The sequence below is a fragment of the Strix uralensis genome, chromosome 5, assembly GCF_047716275.1.
Source record: "Strix uralensis isolate ZFMK-TIS-50842 chromosome 5, bStrUra1, whole genome shotgun sequence".
Classification (NCBI taxonomy): domain Eukaryota; kingdom Metazoa; phylum Chordata; class Aves; order Strigiformes; family Strigidae; genus Strix; species Strix uralensis.
In genome coordinates, this window is record NC_133976.1 from 53,903,912 (window position 1) to 53,920,336 (window position 16,425).

Below are 16,425 nucleotides of genomic sequence, written 5' to 3' on the forward strand. Positions count from 1 at the left end.
AGTTGGGCTGACTTCAGTCTCCTAAATTTCAGAGGAAAATTCTGAATGACTCAAGTTTAACTTAATCCCAGAGAAACATGAAACCAGTAGATGTTTATGTTATAGGCACATAAGGAGACTTCTGTGCATGTGTTCACAGAAGATAAACAGAAACAAGCACTCAAGTCATAATATGATCCTGAGACAGGTAAGGGTGCAGCTAAGCTTTCAGTCCTCAAAACAACAGCAGTTAAATTAATTCATAAACAGTTAATGCTCTACAGCTTTTGCACAACAGCCTATAAAAGGAGCTGAGAAGTCCCCAGAAAAGAAGCAACAAAGGGGGATTGAGACCCAAATTCTTTTCATCCCACACAGCTGTAATTAAATCCTTGACTGGAAACCTATTCCATCCTTCTAGTGAGGCTGGCCTCCTGCACTCAGGGGAATGGAACATCTACTTGTCCACAGAAAGAGAGGGAGACAAAGAGTGAGAATACACAAAAGAAAGCCAGTGCTAATGACACCAAAGCTATTTAAGCAGAGGGGAGAAGAAAGGAGTCCTGGTTCACCAGCTGTTTATGCATTTTCCATTTATGAATAATTTGGTAATGTGTACAAACAATGTTAGGTTCTTAAGCAGCTTCGGCAGAAGAGAGGGGAAACGGCTTTCCATTACATATCCCTCCATACTGTCTATGCATCAGAGCTTATTGTGCCCTCCCAGGGCTTGTGTCATTTTTCATCTGTTTATCTGCTATCTCTTTTTCATAATAACAAGAATTCTGCTTCCAGAAATAGTAAAAGAGCAAGATTCTAATAGAGAGCATAGTGGGCTGTGGAGAAAGAGTTGAAAGATGGCATAGCATGCACCTGCGTCACGTTCACATGTGCTAAAACTAAAACACAGCTGGTCGGTTTAATTTTAGCCCTACTAGCCTTGGCAACATCCATTTTATCTTCAATGCCTAATTATAAAGCCCTAAGTGCCAATACTGTTAACTGCTTCAGCACTGAATGCTGTTCTTTCCCTACATCCATGAAATGCATCCAGGAGACTGGCCTTACTTGGCACAGTATTCTAATTCTCCACTCTTTGAGTACATAATGCCTAAACATCTATTTCTTCATTACCAGATAAAGAATCTAAACTGTAATAAGTCTTTTTAATTGAGTTCAATGCAACTCAGACCTGAGCAAGACACAGAAAATGATGGGTCATATATGAAAGAAAAAGAATTAAAACTTGAACAGTCATTCCTAGTAATTCCATCTATAATTAACAAGCAATAAAAAAACTTTCATGTGGTGTTTGGCTTGCTTAGCCTTTTTCACATTGCTCTTTAAAGTGATTTTGTTATTTATTCTCCTTCCATCAGATAATGCACCAAAATCTCTAAAAACACAGCAGACTTTGCAAACACAGAAAAAAATATTTTTGCAGAAACTTCAATTACTATTTTCTCAGGATAGTGAGGAAAGATGTCAAGATCACAAAAGCACTAGGATCACTTCTAAAACCTCACTGACAAAGGTTTTGTTTCATTTTAACTTATAATCTGTAAAAAGTAGTTTTGTAAATATTCTTTAAAAAAAGGAGAACACCAACAGAAACGTCTGTCTACAATTCTTAAGTTCTGAAGGCCTCATTCACAGGAGGCTACCAGTCCTGTAGGTTTTAGTATTAGCTGAACGGCCTTAGTATTACCATCTCCATGAACTGGTTCTAAAGCCATAAATTACTTTCTTTTCTTTCAAAGAAGTTTCTCATAAATATCCTCAAAACCAACTCATTTTCTTTCAAAACTTTTCTTACAACTCTGTTACCCCTCTGCATATAGGACAGAACACTACCTATCAGGCCCACCAGTAATACCACCAGTAATTTCCTTGTCTGTTTCTGCCAGTCTGTTTATATGCATCTTTTAGACTTTGTTTCATAGTCTAAAAGCTAATGTCTTGTGGCAGGGACAAATATGCTATGTTAATACTATAAACTGTACAGTAACACTCATAACAATGCAAGGGGGAAATGGTAAAAATTAATGAGAATGTTAGGTGATAAAATCTTTCTCTATACTGGCAACAAGGTGAAAGAATCAATTCAATGCCGTTGTGTCTGCACAAAGAAAAAAATTAGGAAGAAACTTACAAAATCTGGTCAGTAATTGCCTGATGCCATTAATTTAATTTATTTTTCCCATAAATCTACATGAAGGAGACATCTAAGCTTCTCTAGACAATCATCTGAAGACAGGAGCTTTAACAGGAATGTATTTGGAAGTCACTAACTCTCTCAGCAATTACCCTTTCTTTGCATGAAATTCATTACCCACTGAAGTCGAACTCAATTACAGTACATTCAGTTTCCCAAAATCCCAGTGCTTCACTGATTTTTCAGCTACAACAGGATAAATACCCACACTTCAGTGAAGAGTATACTCAACTGGCTTTATAGAGGAGGGTAGGTCTACTGTATCATCAGCAGTGCTAGTACCAAATCCTGCCTCTCCTGATTTTATTTTTCAACTTCAGTTCACAGTTCAAACTTTATCTTTCCTGGTTAAAGCTTCAGTGAACCCTTCGCTGATGAAAAAGAATCTCAGTGGGTTCCACCAGGGAGTTCTGAAGGGGGTCCTCAGGTTTTCTTAAGACTCAGAATGGCATCTTTGCAAACATTTTTCATCTTCATACATCACTTCTGACTATAAGGCAGACTGAGCAAAAATAAACAGCTGCTTGTTACAAGCACAGCTTCATCATACTAATATGAGCTGAAACTACTAAGCAGTCTTCTTTATATTTTCAAGGCACACGTGAAAAAATTACATGTCAAAGCACCAAAAAGCCTTGAAATTTATATATTTATTTTCTGTGGTAAAAACTAAAGTCACCTACTGATCCATCAACATGACAAACCCTTGAGAGGAGTTTGGGTGCTCTCATTTTCATAGAGTAAGGGTACTTTGAAGAAATTTTGTTCATCAGTGGGGTTGAGACACTAAGGAAAAAATGGAACAATACAGAGATACTAAAATGAAAATTAGTTCAGTTGGTGATGGGACATTATAATGAATCTTAGATTAATATCTGAAGGATGATTGATTTGGATGTCTAAGAAAGTGGAAGCTTTTATTGATCCTTTTCCTGCCACTGAAGAAGATTCAGTATGATATTAAACCCTCTTTTCCTCTACATAGTGGTATGTTCACACTGCAGCTCAGTGAGGACATGAAGGCTGAAGTTTCACCATGCAGTCTGAGTCAAATTAGGAACTCCCTTCTGCTGAATGGGGGAAATCCTACTTCCCTTTCCCTAATCCCCCCCCATATCTTTCCCCCCACTTTTTGATGCATTTTTCTGCCAGTTACCTGGGACAGAGCTAACTCTGGAACCTGAATTACTAAGGAGGCAAGTTCATTAAAACAAACAAATGTATATTTATATAATCTTATTTTGTATTATTGTTACATACTATTAAATATAGGTTTTATATATTACTGGTTCATGAACTGCATCAGATCACTTTGCAATCTCCTGTAAGCAGGGAATATGGAAGGGAACTGTGTAGCTGGAAGTAGGGGAGGAGAAAGAGGGGGGAATGGGGGAAAGGGGCTAAAAAACAGGAAAGAGGGAGACCTCAAGGCAAGCTGTTAATTCAGTTCGGCTATAACATGAATCTGCTCCTTAAGGGAATACCTCTCCTCCAGCTGCAAAATTTTCATTATAGGAGCTTTGTATCTTTGGTCCATCATCTCACTAGAAAACTTTACTGAAGCTGGCTACCAAGTCTGGAAGTTATTCAGAAAAGAAAACCTGAAGGACACAGTGTGGCCACATGACCTTATTTTCTCTAGGAAATGTTCTTATGAAATACAGTTATTCAGGAGACTGAAGCATGAGCTAGTTCATATGTAGAACCAACACTGAACTGATTAAAATGGCTTATTCAAAGATGGGAATAATCATACAGGTGGAGATGCAGCAAGGATACCTGCAGGGAACTCCTCTGTGAAACACAGTTAATGAAAGACTAATCTGAAAATGCAGGGAACAAATTACATAGAAAGAGAAGGAATTATGTTTAACACTGTGTTATGTACTAGCTCATGTTTCATCACTTTACTGCCATCTTCTAGAGTAGAAGATTGAAGTAAGCAATGGAATTCCACCAGTCTTACACCATGAAGTAAGATGAGGAATGAGAACAAATGTATGTACAAAATTATAATATTTCTGCTATAATGAAAAAGTTACTGCCTGGTTGTTTGGTGGGGGTTTTTTTGAAATGAGGAAAATGTAATGAAATGTTTTGAAAATTTGTCATCACCTTTCAGTTATAGTTGTTATTTATGAACAAATCAAGCATTTCAATTGTAGTTTACCATCACAATTTAATGGAACTGCAGTGAAATATTACAATGTTATTTTGTAATGAAGAATGTACAAAGAGTAATTATAAGTGACACACCATGCTAATATCTATTGTCTGAGAAAAGGAAAGGTTTTACTCTGAAATTCAGATATTCAACCACTTTTGTGCATCTAGGAAACAAGAATTTTGTCTTTTTAATTCAAAAGACTACTCTTCTGTATAATGAAATATTTAAAGAGTAGAAATTACTATATATCTTAATATTCCTCCATGCTATTCTGATTTGTCTCTAACAAACGTATATCTGAATATGACTTACCTTGAAGTAGAGCCGCAATTTGGAGTGACTGCTGAGATGGATGTTCTTTAAGAATATCTAAAACTGTTCTACCCAAACTGTCCTTTATGTTGGTATCAATTCCTGAAAAAGAAAACGATCTGTGGTGGAATTTTTAATCCCAAGTACTTCTGTTTATAAATGTGGTATATCAGACTCAATTATCTGGCAAATTGAATGCAAGCAGTTTTACAACTGTAGCAGATTAACAGCTGTGTTATAGCTGAAGTACAGAATCCACTTCTGTTTAAATCTTGAGTAGCCTAAAATTCACATGCTGACATGGATTGTTTTTATGTTTCTGCAACTCATGGGGATATGCAATAAGCTTCTTAAACCATACTTGGGATTATTTCAACAGACTGTTCCTAAGAAACAGCCATGAAAATAATATTTTATAAAATCAATAAATTCTCTGAATGTTTTTCCTACATTCCTGGATTATAATTCTCCCCAAACTGCTCTGATCCATTGGGGATTTTCTAGTCCATAGTACCAGTATGTGTTTTGGGAGCAATACTGAAAAAGTTATTGACCTTAAAAGTTTTGTACTTCATGGCGACGTGTTTGAAATTCATGCTCTCAGTAGACTGAAACACCCATATGTAGTATAAGGGCTCTGTGAGCAGCCAGAGCATTTTCTCACAGAGTGTTCAGACTGTTGACAAAGTAATTGTTTTGCTCAAACTGTGAACATAACCATAAATAAGTTTGAGGCTTATTCTGGATAGGTCTCAGAGAACCTGTTGTACATGTTACTGCATGACTCTCCACCTTTGTCTTGTAGGAGCTACTTTGGAAATGGTAGACGACAAGTTGTTTTTTTAGTTTAGATGTACTTTCATAAAAAGCAAAGGCATGGAAGGTCCTAACAAACAGAATAAGATTCTTCTCGGGATGCTGAATAGAGGAATTCAGAGGAAACAGGATTTATAAAGACATTCTGCAAGCATGGGAGGATTTCTCTACTCACCAGAAAAGGCTGCAGTTCTTGTCATTTCCTGACCTGATGGAGAGTTTCCTAATTTGTTTTGTGAGAAAGAGATGATTTGTTTTCTCACTGAAAATAAACCCAAAATATTGCTCGGCTAATTAGCAGCGGCAGATGATTTTCAGAGGCCAGACACACCAACTTACACCTTTCCTTTGCAGTAGCTACTTATAACATCTTCTGAGTCTTTTTTGAAGTAGAACTAGAGAAAAGGGGACTGTTAGATAAAAAAGGCAGAAGGTGGATAGTGTTGCAGAAGTGCAAAGCATTTGGGGTTGAAGGAGTTCACATCGAAGATTCTACTCCACTGTCTTGTACAATTGTACTCTGGCAGATGCTATAATGTGTACTAATTTATAAGAGGTATTCTTTATCTGTGGTCTAAGGGCTTTCTATGTTTGTGTGATGTTCTCGAGTCCTTCCTCTTTTAGGTGAATTAATATAAAAAGGCCCTGCCTTTTGAGGGCAGGGGAAGATCCCTTTCTCCCTCCTCCTTATTCATCCAAACAGGAAAGTACCTTGGAAGGACCTTTTTTTCTGAGAAGAGATCAGGTATGCACTAGCTGAGATTCATATGAGGAGCTGTGAGCAGGACATACCTTCTTTTGCGATACGTAACCCCACAAGCACTGATAATAAACATCAGTGAGATCCCTCAGTGTGACAGAAGTTCATGTATCTCAGAGAAGTAATTTCTAGATATTTTCATTCTCATTGGTCTTCTCATTTATCTGAGAAGACAGTTGTTTAGATGAGTAATTTACCTGCAATAATTCTGAAACTCTTACTACGTAGTACATGGTTTTGTTGGGACTCTATATCCCTGTTCTCCTGTCCTTTCAGGACAAATGAAATTCTTGGAGACACAGTGCCTTCCCCTGTCTTTACAGGCACTCAAAGTTTATCCAGGAAATGAAGGAGCAAGCAGGATGGTGTGTTTCTTAGGAATAGCTAAGTGAAGGAAATAAATCTGAACATGAATCTTCTGGCCTCTAGATCAAAGAATATTCTTGGCTGTCTTTCAGAGTGAAAAAAATTTATGTAGCCATTTTGTTCTTAGAATACATTTATTCTCAGAATACAGTGGCATACACTGAGTCATATATGGAATTTCTGAGTGTTAGTGAAAATATTCCTTTTGTTCTCTATGTATAGTAATTTCTTATTCTAAAAGCACTATTTTAAGGAGAGATACATGTGATTAGATTTGCAAAGGCTGAGAAAGATAACAGTAATTTGTACAACCAAAACATGAGGAGGCATACATCACATTAGGAATATTAAGGATATTTGTTCAGTGTCTCCTGTAAATCAGATTTACCTGTTTCAAGCAAAATGCGTACTACTTCCACTTTTCCAAATAGGGCAGCTTCATGTAGTGCGCTGCCTTTTTCTGTCTAGAAAAAAAAATATTGAGACATTTAAAATGCAAATTAAAATACCAATTAATCCTTTTGAAAAGAATACATTTAGAAAATAAGGTTTTTTTTTCCCCTCTATTTTATCTACACATAAAAAACATTGAATGGGCAAGAACAAATGCTACCATAGTTTCTTTATTATTATTATTATTCATGATAACAACATAAATGCTGTCAGTTCTACTATAAAAATTAATAACTATATGAGAAAATATAGTAGGGATGTAATACAACTCCAAGTTAACAAGCCTGCGTTTGTGTAAAATTTCTAAGCTCCAATTATAGGCAGTGAAAATCTAGTCAATACCATCAGTGGAACATAGCTGTTCAGCATACAGCCAGTTTACATGTGGACACCTACACTTAGGCATTTTAATCTGAAGCTGGATCACACCCTAGAAGGTCAATTCAGTTACACAGTGAGAGACACCCTAGAATATCCTACCTGGCCTCCAGCTGATGATCCAGTTGATGCTCACTCACATTTGATCTGCATCACATCTGCTTCCATACAGATGTCTTGGATACCCTAAGGCACCTCCAATAGCATTAGATGCCTATGTTTAGATCATTTAAATTCTACCTTAGATGTCTGTGAACCTGATTTTGCAGATTTCTGAGACATAAAATTCTTTGTGAATAGACTTTTGCTTAAATAAAATTTACAGTACTGAAAAACAAACTACCTCTCTTAACAAGCTACTTTTCTTAGTATGTTATACTGCTGACTGTTACTGAAAAATCTGAACAGAATGCCTTTCCATACAACAGCATTAGCACTAGCTAAACACTACTACATCTCACTAAATCTCTGGCTCATCTTTTGTTTTGATAGTAAATTATATTTTGAGTGGTTTTTATTTGTGGGAAAATGGTAAAGATTTAACTGCTTGAAGTTGGTTTTCCTGTATTTTATCCAAATGCACCACTGTCATGCTTGCTATTGTGAAAAGATTTTAAAGACACACAAAAAAATTAACTCTGAAATAAAACAGTGATTCATTATTTATTAGTTGTATCGGAATGCACCAGTGTTACAGCAATGCAATGACAGGATATTTAAAAGTAATCAGAGATCCTGAGATGGGATGTGAGCACAAAATAAGTGTACGTATGTCCTACAATTGAGCCTGAAAACTCCTTATTATGTCCATAATAGGAACACTCACTTTTTATCTTTCTTCATACTTAGTACATGGACGTATAAAGTAGAGCATGCTCAATGTCATTTACATCCAGCACATCAGGTATACTAACAGTTTAATGGAGAGGAGAAGGAAGTAAGAGAATACACATATGAAATATGTATCTTAAAACCATTTCTAATCTTTTAATTTTCAGAAGCAATCCAGGTGAACATTCACAGACTTATTCTGAACAAGAAGACTAAATGTTCAGGTTTACTTAGAGATGGTTTCAGAATCCTTTACTCAAACAATACCTACAGAAGTTTTCCAGTAACTGCAACTGACTTTAACACTGGATAACTCTGCAATGACATAGTGCAACCACAAAAGTACATGCAGAGCTTAACATGCAGCTCAGAAATTTCTGGGAATGAAAGCAGTTCTCAGAAGAGTCACTGATAGCTATAGGTCTGATTACTGAAAAAGGCTTGACATTAGCAATCTTGAAAAAGGCTTTGACACAGATTATTATCCTCTTTGGTATTTTGTGAATATGGCATTTTCTTTGGATTGGTCACTTACTGACATAAATAAACCTCAAGACTATTGGGTGGACCTGGTACTATTAACATAGAGTTCCCTGTCATCAAGGATGTGAAGTACAGCTTTGACTCCCAAAGTAACTTTGCACCAGCAATGTGTCCTTGCAGCAAAAAAGGTAATGATATCCTGGGCTGCACTGGGAGTGTTGCCAGCAGGTCGACCGAGGTGACATTCCCTTCTATTCACCACTGGTGACGCCACACCTGGAGTACTCTGTCCAGTTCTGGGCTCCCCAGTACAAGATAGATACAGAGCTACTGGAGAGAGTCACTAAGATTGAGCGACTGGAGCATCTGTCCTGTGAGGAAAGGCTGAGAGAGCTGGGACTGTTTAGACAAGAGAAGGCTCACAGGGAATCCCATCAATGTGTACAAATATCTGAAGGGACTGCAAAGAAGATTGAGCCAGGATCAGTGGTAGTCCAGTGACAGAAGAGGTAATGGGAAAACCTGAAACACAGGAGGTTCTGTTTGAACATAAGGACACATTTTTTGCTGTGCAGGTGAATAAGCCCTTGTACAGGTTGCCCAGGAAGGTTGTAGAGTCTCAGTCCTTGGAGATATTCAAAAGCTGTCTGGACACAGTCCTGGGCAATGAGTTCTAGGTGACCCTGCTTGAACAGAGGGGTTGGACCAGATGATGTCCAGAGTTCCCTTCCAACCTCAACCATTCTGTGATTCTGCCAGGGATAATAATTAGTGATGTATACACCAACAATGAAATCCACAGGGGTTCAAATGTTATAGCAGGCCTGAGCACTAAATTTTAGTCCTATTGAGGATGAACTGCAGAGATGGGAACCAGCCACACTTTGACTAAAATTGTAGAGATAATTCTGTATTAATATTAATGAAGAACATTTTTTAATGGAAAAAATGGACATGCTTTACTGACAACAGCTATGTAGAATCCATTGCTGTGGTGTGATCTGAGACTGAGAAAGATTAATGTTCTGGCTTGCTGAATCAACAGCTTTGAGGACAAGGAAAAGGATCTGTCCTCGGACTCCTCAGTTAAGAGGTGGAAAAGATCCTGATATGATAATTATCAGAACTGGCAGCAGTTGGTTTCTATTGATCAAAATTCCCCACTGGAGGAAAGGCAAGTAATATTTTCCTTGATGAAAGTATACATCTCATAAGAAATGGAATGAAATCTAACATGAGAAGAGGAAATTTCCTGTAGATGTCTAAGGCAAACAAATGTATCTGGGGGCAACCTGAGAATCAGAAGATAGTTCTGTAACAATGAACCAAAGCTCTGCTATGCATAAAGGGAGTAGAGAAACTTAAGCCACCTACATACATAATTCATAGTGTTGGGAGAGGAATCCAAAGCCAAATGCCAGTTTTTTCATTTTATACTTTCTTGCTTCTTGGTCTACTCTACCATGATATTTCCTGTCATATCTGAACATGATCCTGAAGTGCTTTACAGGCATTCTGCACTGCCCTCAATTCTGAGGCAGTCTTTGCTTTAAAACTGCAAGCTATCAGACAATACTAATGAATGCCATATCCCAGAAATGAGATATATATTACAAACAGTCTGTTTGAAAGAGGAATTTGAAAGGCACACCATATAAGCAGTAGAATAATCTGTCTACTATATAGGTGATTTTCTGAGCAAGAGGGGATATATTACCATGAAACTGAACTAAAATCGCTCTGGGAATATGGAGATTGAAAGCACACTTGTAAAATGCAGATGTGTAATCCTGCATGAGATGTCACAAAGAAGAATGCTGACGTAAATCTTAAAAGCCCTAGGCAGGATTTCATGGTAATAGTGAATAACTAATGAGTGAATCAGATCCCTTGACCCCAAAACTGTCCAGAAGGTAGAAATGTCCTTGTTAGAGACAGTTCAGTTACCAAACTCCATTTTAACACAGGGAAAGTCCTGAGCCTCAGGATGAACAGGGCCAAGAGAAACTCGGAGGACTGGCTGACTAGATATATATCTCTTTGTAAATTGACATGTGGCCTACTACTTGAAGATAGAAATAACATTGGGGGTTTTTTTCTGGTGCAATAGGGCATGTTACACAAATCAGAAGTATTAAAAAATGTAGTTGCAAATAATTTCTATATATTATTTAAGATGTGCTAGAGGGTTTTGGTAGATCTTTTTCACTTATAATGCTGTACCTATGTGCTAATATACTTTTGTTGCCTATACTACAGCAAGCAAACTTAGGATTTATAGACAATATTCACTGCTTTACTTCCTGAAGCTTTCATTGTCTTGGATCATATTTTCCTGGCAAAGTGAACACTACCATTATATTTGGAAATTCTTCCACAGTGATACTTAATTCAAAAAATCCTGGTATTTTTTCATGAACACAGTGAGCTAAAGTCTGCATCAACAGATTATATATTGATTCTCTGCAATAAGTTTTCTGTATATGAAATAGAGAACCATAAGCACAAATTGTGCTAAGCATATAATAAAACAGTCCCTGCCCCAGGAAGCTTACAGCTAAATACAGGTACAATGTCACAGCTGGACACACAAAGCAAGCAAGGATAGAAGGACATTGTCAGTAGGAACACCAGGATACACAAATCAACTTGACGTACAATTTGCAGGCCCACATTAAGAGTTTTATTATTCAGAGATTTTTTTAACCATGTAAATATGCAAGAGCTTGTAATTAGGTTACTTGTCTACTCCTTATTCATAGGCAGTTTACTATAGTTTTGATACGGATTTCAGACATAATCTGCAGGACAGAATGGTAGCTTTGCAAATTGATTCACAGAATATCCTCCATACATTGTAACAGCAAAAAGGAAGGCGCATAGCTCTTTGCAGAACTACAGTGATAAGCAATGGAAATTGCCATCATTACTGGAACAGACAGGGAAGGCAAACAGGGATAGATGAAAGTTGGATAAGCAGAAGAGGCCAAGTTTTTAAGGTATTTACAATTATAAAGTTACTGTTTACATGAAACACACTGAACTGTGCAGTATCTTATTTTACTGAGGGCCCAAAATCTATCACTCACCCAAAACCTGTGTATTTTTCATATGTTTCAATTTAAATGAAAACTTCAAAGCATAAAGAGATGAAGCAGATTTGTATTGCCCACTTCTAAATAATTTCAGATTGAAGGATATTGGATAGACCTGGGAAATGAATAAAATGTGTGATTAATTCAATCAAAAATTAAATGCTGTCTATTATTAGTCCAAATATTTGCTATGATTAAAAGTGCTCAGGGAGTACAGAAGAGAAAGGTAACATGGCTAAAGTAAACTTCCCATTTAAACAAATCAATATTTGCAATTACAGAATGATAGCAGATAGGCTACTTCTATAATTGTCTCTCAACATTGAGAGCTCTTTACTGCTGACATGCTGAATTTATTTAACGTGTATGGATGTGTACAATTTTATTTACCACACGGGATTATACTTTGTATGTTGTTCTTTCCCAATCAGTGATGCAGAGTAATTTAATTAATATTAAAAGAGCTGAGTTCAGTTTTAAGTAACAGGCTGCTCTGTTCAGTTTAATAAGCTGCCAGTAATCATCAACAAAGAATTTTTCAGAGGTTATAGAAGTAATAAGTTAACAATATGTACAGAGCCAACTTGCCAATATGTTAAGATGCTGAATGAAAAGGAACATATTGATGGACAATATGTATACCCATGAGAAAATAAATAAATGATATTTCCTTATGGCAAGTAGGACAAACACAGAAGAAACAAGATTACCCAGTTCAAAAAACAAAATAAAATAAAATAAAATAAAATAAAATATCCCCTCTGCCTAAGAATAACTAAGAAAAATAAGAACATAAATTAATTAAAACAAATTAGAATTTTAAAAAAAAGTCTTAGAATTTTAGTGTAGATGGCAAACAGATCACCATTACTAAAAGAATCTCTCATTTCTTAAAAGAAGATTGCACAAAATTTTCATCCACTATGTTTTTTAAAGACCAGCAAAAAACTTTTGGTATAACTATAGATAGAAATGGCTTAGGAGAATTCACAGTAGTGCTAAAATTATCTAGATTACATAAGAGGAAGAACACATTTCATAAAAGCCTTGTGTAATATTCAGCCCTCATGTAACCATCAGTTTGTAAGTTGCCATGGCAGAGCCTATTCTTCTTCAATTATTCTATTTCTTAGGCATCAATTCAGGCATCGTTTCTGACTTTTTCCTCATTCATTTGCTAGAGATAGAATAGAAATGATACATTCAGAAACGTATTTGAGGGTTCCGTTATGGGTTGCTTTAGCATTAAACTTTTCTAAATTACTGAAGATGTAGTAATAGTAAAGGACAGCTGAAACAAAGGAGCTGCTTGTATTAACCTTTGTAAGTTTATCATTTTCTAGTAAAGAAAATCAAAAGCAAATTAAATTGGAAGCATAATGGTAGGCAAATACACAAGTGGGCAAACCACATTAAAAAAGTGTTTTGGTTTGAAATACTTTGAAGCAAGTAACAATGCTCACTCAAAAGACACTAGAGCTAATAAAAGTAGCAAAACAATTTTACCACATTTTCATTTTTAAGGCATTTACGAATATCCATTTTTAATCTTAAAATATGTTAATATTTTATGTTTTGCTTTATGTTTTTTTAAATCTATCTTTTCTTTCCCATTTCACATTCTCTTCCTCAAAAGTTGAAAAACATGACCTTGATGTAAAAATCCAGAAATAACAAAAGTGCATGGAATCCTGGTGCAATCTTTCCACATAAAAGGGAATTATATGTGCAAAGGTGTTTGATTAAATGCACCTAAAATGGTTACAAAACTTAGTCAAAGTTTCAGCAAAGTTCACAAGATATATTAAATCACCTATTGGTAAAGAATGCCTGGATGTGACTCTAAAATGTAATTATATTTGTCTGGTTGGTTTGTCTGAAAATAGATATAAAGCTGAAACAACCTTAATTCAAAGCATATTATATATACCCAGACAGAAAGAAGGCTACTTTAAATCTGAAGATAAAATACACTTTAAACTCAAATATAGTGCTGTAAATCAAATCAAGATAAATCATAAGACTGAGGCAAGATTTCACACATAACAGAATCAGGTCCTCTGTAGTTAAAAGGCTTAGACACTTTCCACTACAAAGAATTGAACATAAAATTTACTGCTGCTGTACCTTGTATCTGTTCCTATCTATGTCTTTTTAATTTAAAGTTACCCCTTTTACACCACAATAATTTACTGTGCATAGAACTAGATGCACCAAACACCTAACAGGTTAGAGTCAGTAGCTGCAAGAGTGTGTTGCTACAGAATTTTCTTTTAGATTTATACAAGTGTTTAGAAATGCAGAAAATGAAAATTATTAGTAGTAATTTGGGGTTTAGAATGGGATAGCCCTGGGAAGATGAGTTCTCAGTCAAGCATTGTTTCAGATTGCTATGAACATTAAGGGCCATAGATTTAACAAGTCAGCTTAGTATCATTAATGGCAATCTTGTAAAAAAAAATAAATACACCTACATAAACGGTTGATATGATCTGTGTATTTACGTGTCTCAGGACAACATTAAAATATACTCTCAGCTTTGAAGACATGTATCTTTCTTGAGTTATCCCTTTGAACACATCATTTGGGTCATAAAAAATAAATTTGTACTACATATCATCTTGCAGCATTTCTAACAAAGTAAATGCAAGCGTATTTTAAAAGAACAAATGTAAGAAGTTGTTTCATTTGAATCATATTCTAATGATAAAGGAAAGTAAGGAAAGAAAGGGAAAAAGGAGGAAAGGAAGAAGGGAAGAAAGAAATTACACACTAACTTGGCAGCTGACATCCATTCCAGCCTCCAGAAGCACCTGTACAACAGCTTTGTGGCCATTACGTGCAGCAAGATGCAAAGGAGTGTGTTTTCTTGTATTACAGTTCATCAGGTTTGGATACGCTTTGATGATCATTTTTACAACACGCAGACGTCCATAAAGTGCTGCCAGATCCAGAGGTGTTTCCAGTTTGTTGTTCCTTATTGTAGGGTCTGTTAGCTCTTCTAACAGAACAGCAACTACTTCTGAATGACCATATTGAGCTGCACAATGCAGTGCTGTTTCATTTTCATTGTTCTGTTAAAACAAAACAAAAAGCTTCAGAAATTTATGTTTAATCTCACAATACAACTGCTTGGCTTCTATAAATTGCCTCCATGAGATCACTACACAGGCAGGGTTTGCAATGTAATATATGGTAATTATGTTAAATGCTTCAGAATTACTCCACTAAAATTTTACTAATAATACATTAATACTTCAGCTTTGTGGCTCTCAAGCAGACTAGGTCCCTGTGTGTCCACATGGTCCCCATCCATTTTTAACAACATGCCCCAAAATCCCTTGTTGCTCATGATATGCCGAAATCTGTAACCCTTGAATCAACTGTCCCTGAAATCACAGTTGAGTCCTTCTCTTAGAAATACTCTGACACTTAAGTGTCTCTTCTCAGTTTAACTGATTTTAAATCATAGCAGTTTGTTATTAGAGTAGTGAAATTACAGAGAAAAACTGTGTAACGAAAATGTATCAGGCACAAGGCTAGTTTCATATATCACTATAAAAGTTAGTATCAGACAACAATCAAAGCTTGGAAGAAGGCAAAATAGCAACTGTAGATATTAGAAAAACTTAGCATATCATGTAAGAAGCTATCTTCTCAGGCCTTCAGGGAGATGTACGTGTGCATTTTAAGGCACAGAAGTACTTGTGTGCTGTGGATTGAATAATTTTTTGTTTTATAAAGCAATGCCCCCCAAGTCTTTCCCCAAACACTATATAATAATCTTAACAATAAATAAATATTGAGAATAAGAAGTATCTTTAATTGTTTTCTTCCAGTTCTGCCTGTATACTTGCAAACCCAAACAGACTTCAGGCAGAGAGAAAAAAAAAAATTATAGAGCTCTCTGAATTCTGTATGCCAACTATATTATTAATATATCTTATCTAGTCTCTATGAAGGCTTAAAATGGGCTAGACACTATAAATTTTAAAAGTATCTACACTGAATGCCTCTTCTGATAAAATGTGACAGTTTTGAAAATGTTGTAAAAGTAGAAAGCCAGTAAGCTAATGTGTCATATACAAAAATAAAAAATTAATGTAAATTAAGAAAAGATACTAGAGAAGTGTGGCAATATAATTCTAAAAAAAAAGAAGAGATAAATCTGAATACATAGGCTGTATTTCTCAAGGAAACAACTGAATAAAGTTCTGGGGACAGAGAACTGAAAATAGAAAAACAGATTTGCCTTTTGAAAGACAGAAAGGGTGAGAGAATCAGAGAAATAAGGCTTTGGCCTCTTACTCAGAAGCTAGCTAGGATAAGAAAATCCATGTTGCACAGTAATATCTAGAAAGGGAGAAAACTTTTTACGCTTTTTGGTAACAGTGTTTCTAATTCTATAATCAAGAACTTAATTCTCAGGTTTATGGTTTTAACAACATTGCTGTAATTTTCATCTCATCTTGTAATTTAAAATTACTCAGATGAACCTGGGAGACAGAAGAGACAGATCAATACATTCAGAAAAATTAATGTTGCAGATAAACTTTTCAGGTTTTCAGGT

General features: G+C 35.8%; 1 protein-coding gene across 2 annotated transcripts in view; it reads right to left on the bottom strand.

Annotated features, from left to right (window-relative positions):
- The window catches only part of ANKS1B (ankyrin repeat and sterile alpha motif domain containing 1B), a 446,786-nt gene that overhangs the window by 365,509 nt on the left and 64,852 nt on the right, over window positions 1–16,425 (bottom strand). For both annotated transcript variants that reach the window (XM_074870829.1, XM_074870833.1), the window contains exons 4-6: window positions 14,633–14,929; window positions 7,004–7,079; window positions 4,674–4,775 (exon numbers count right to left, since the gene is read on the bottom strand). In XM_074870829.1, the coding sequence (XP_074726930.1) occupies window positions 4,674–4,775; window positions 7,004–7,079; window positions 14,633–14,929 (475 nt within the window). The remainder of the gene's footprint in view (window positions 1–4,673; window positions 4,776–7,003; window positions 7,080–14,632; window positions 14,930–16,425) is intronic.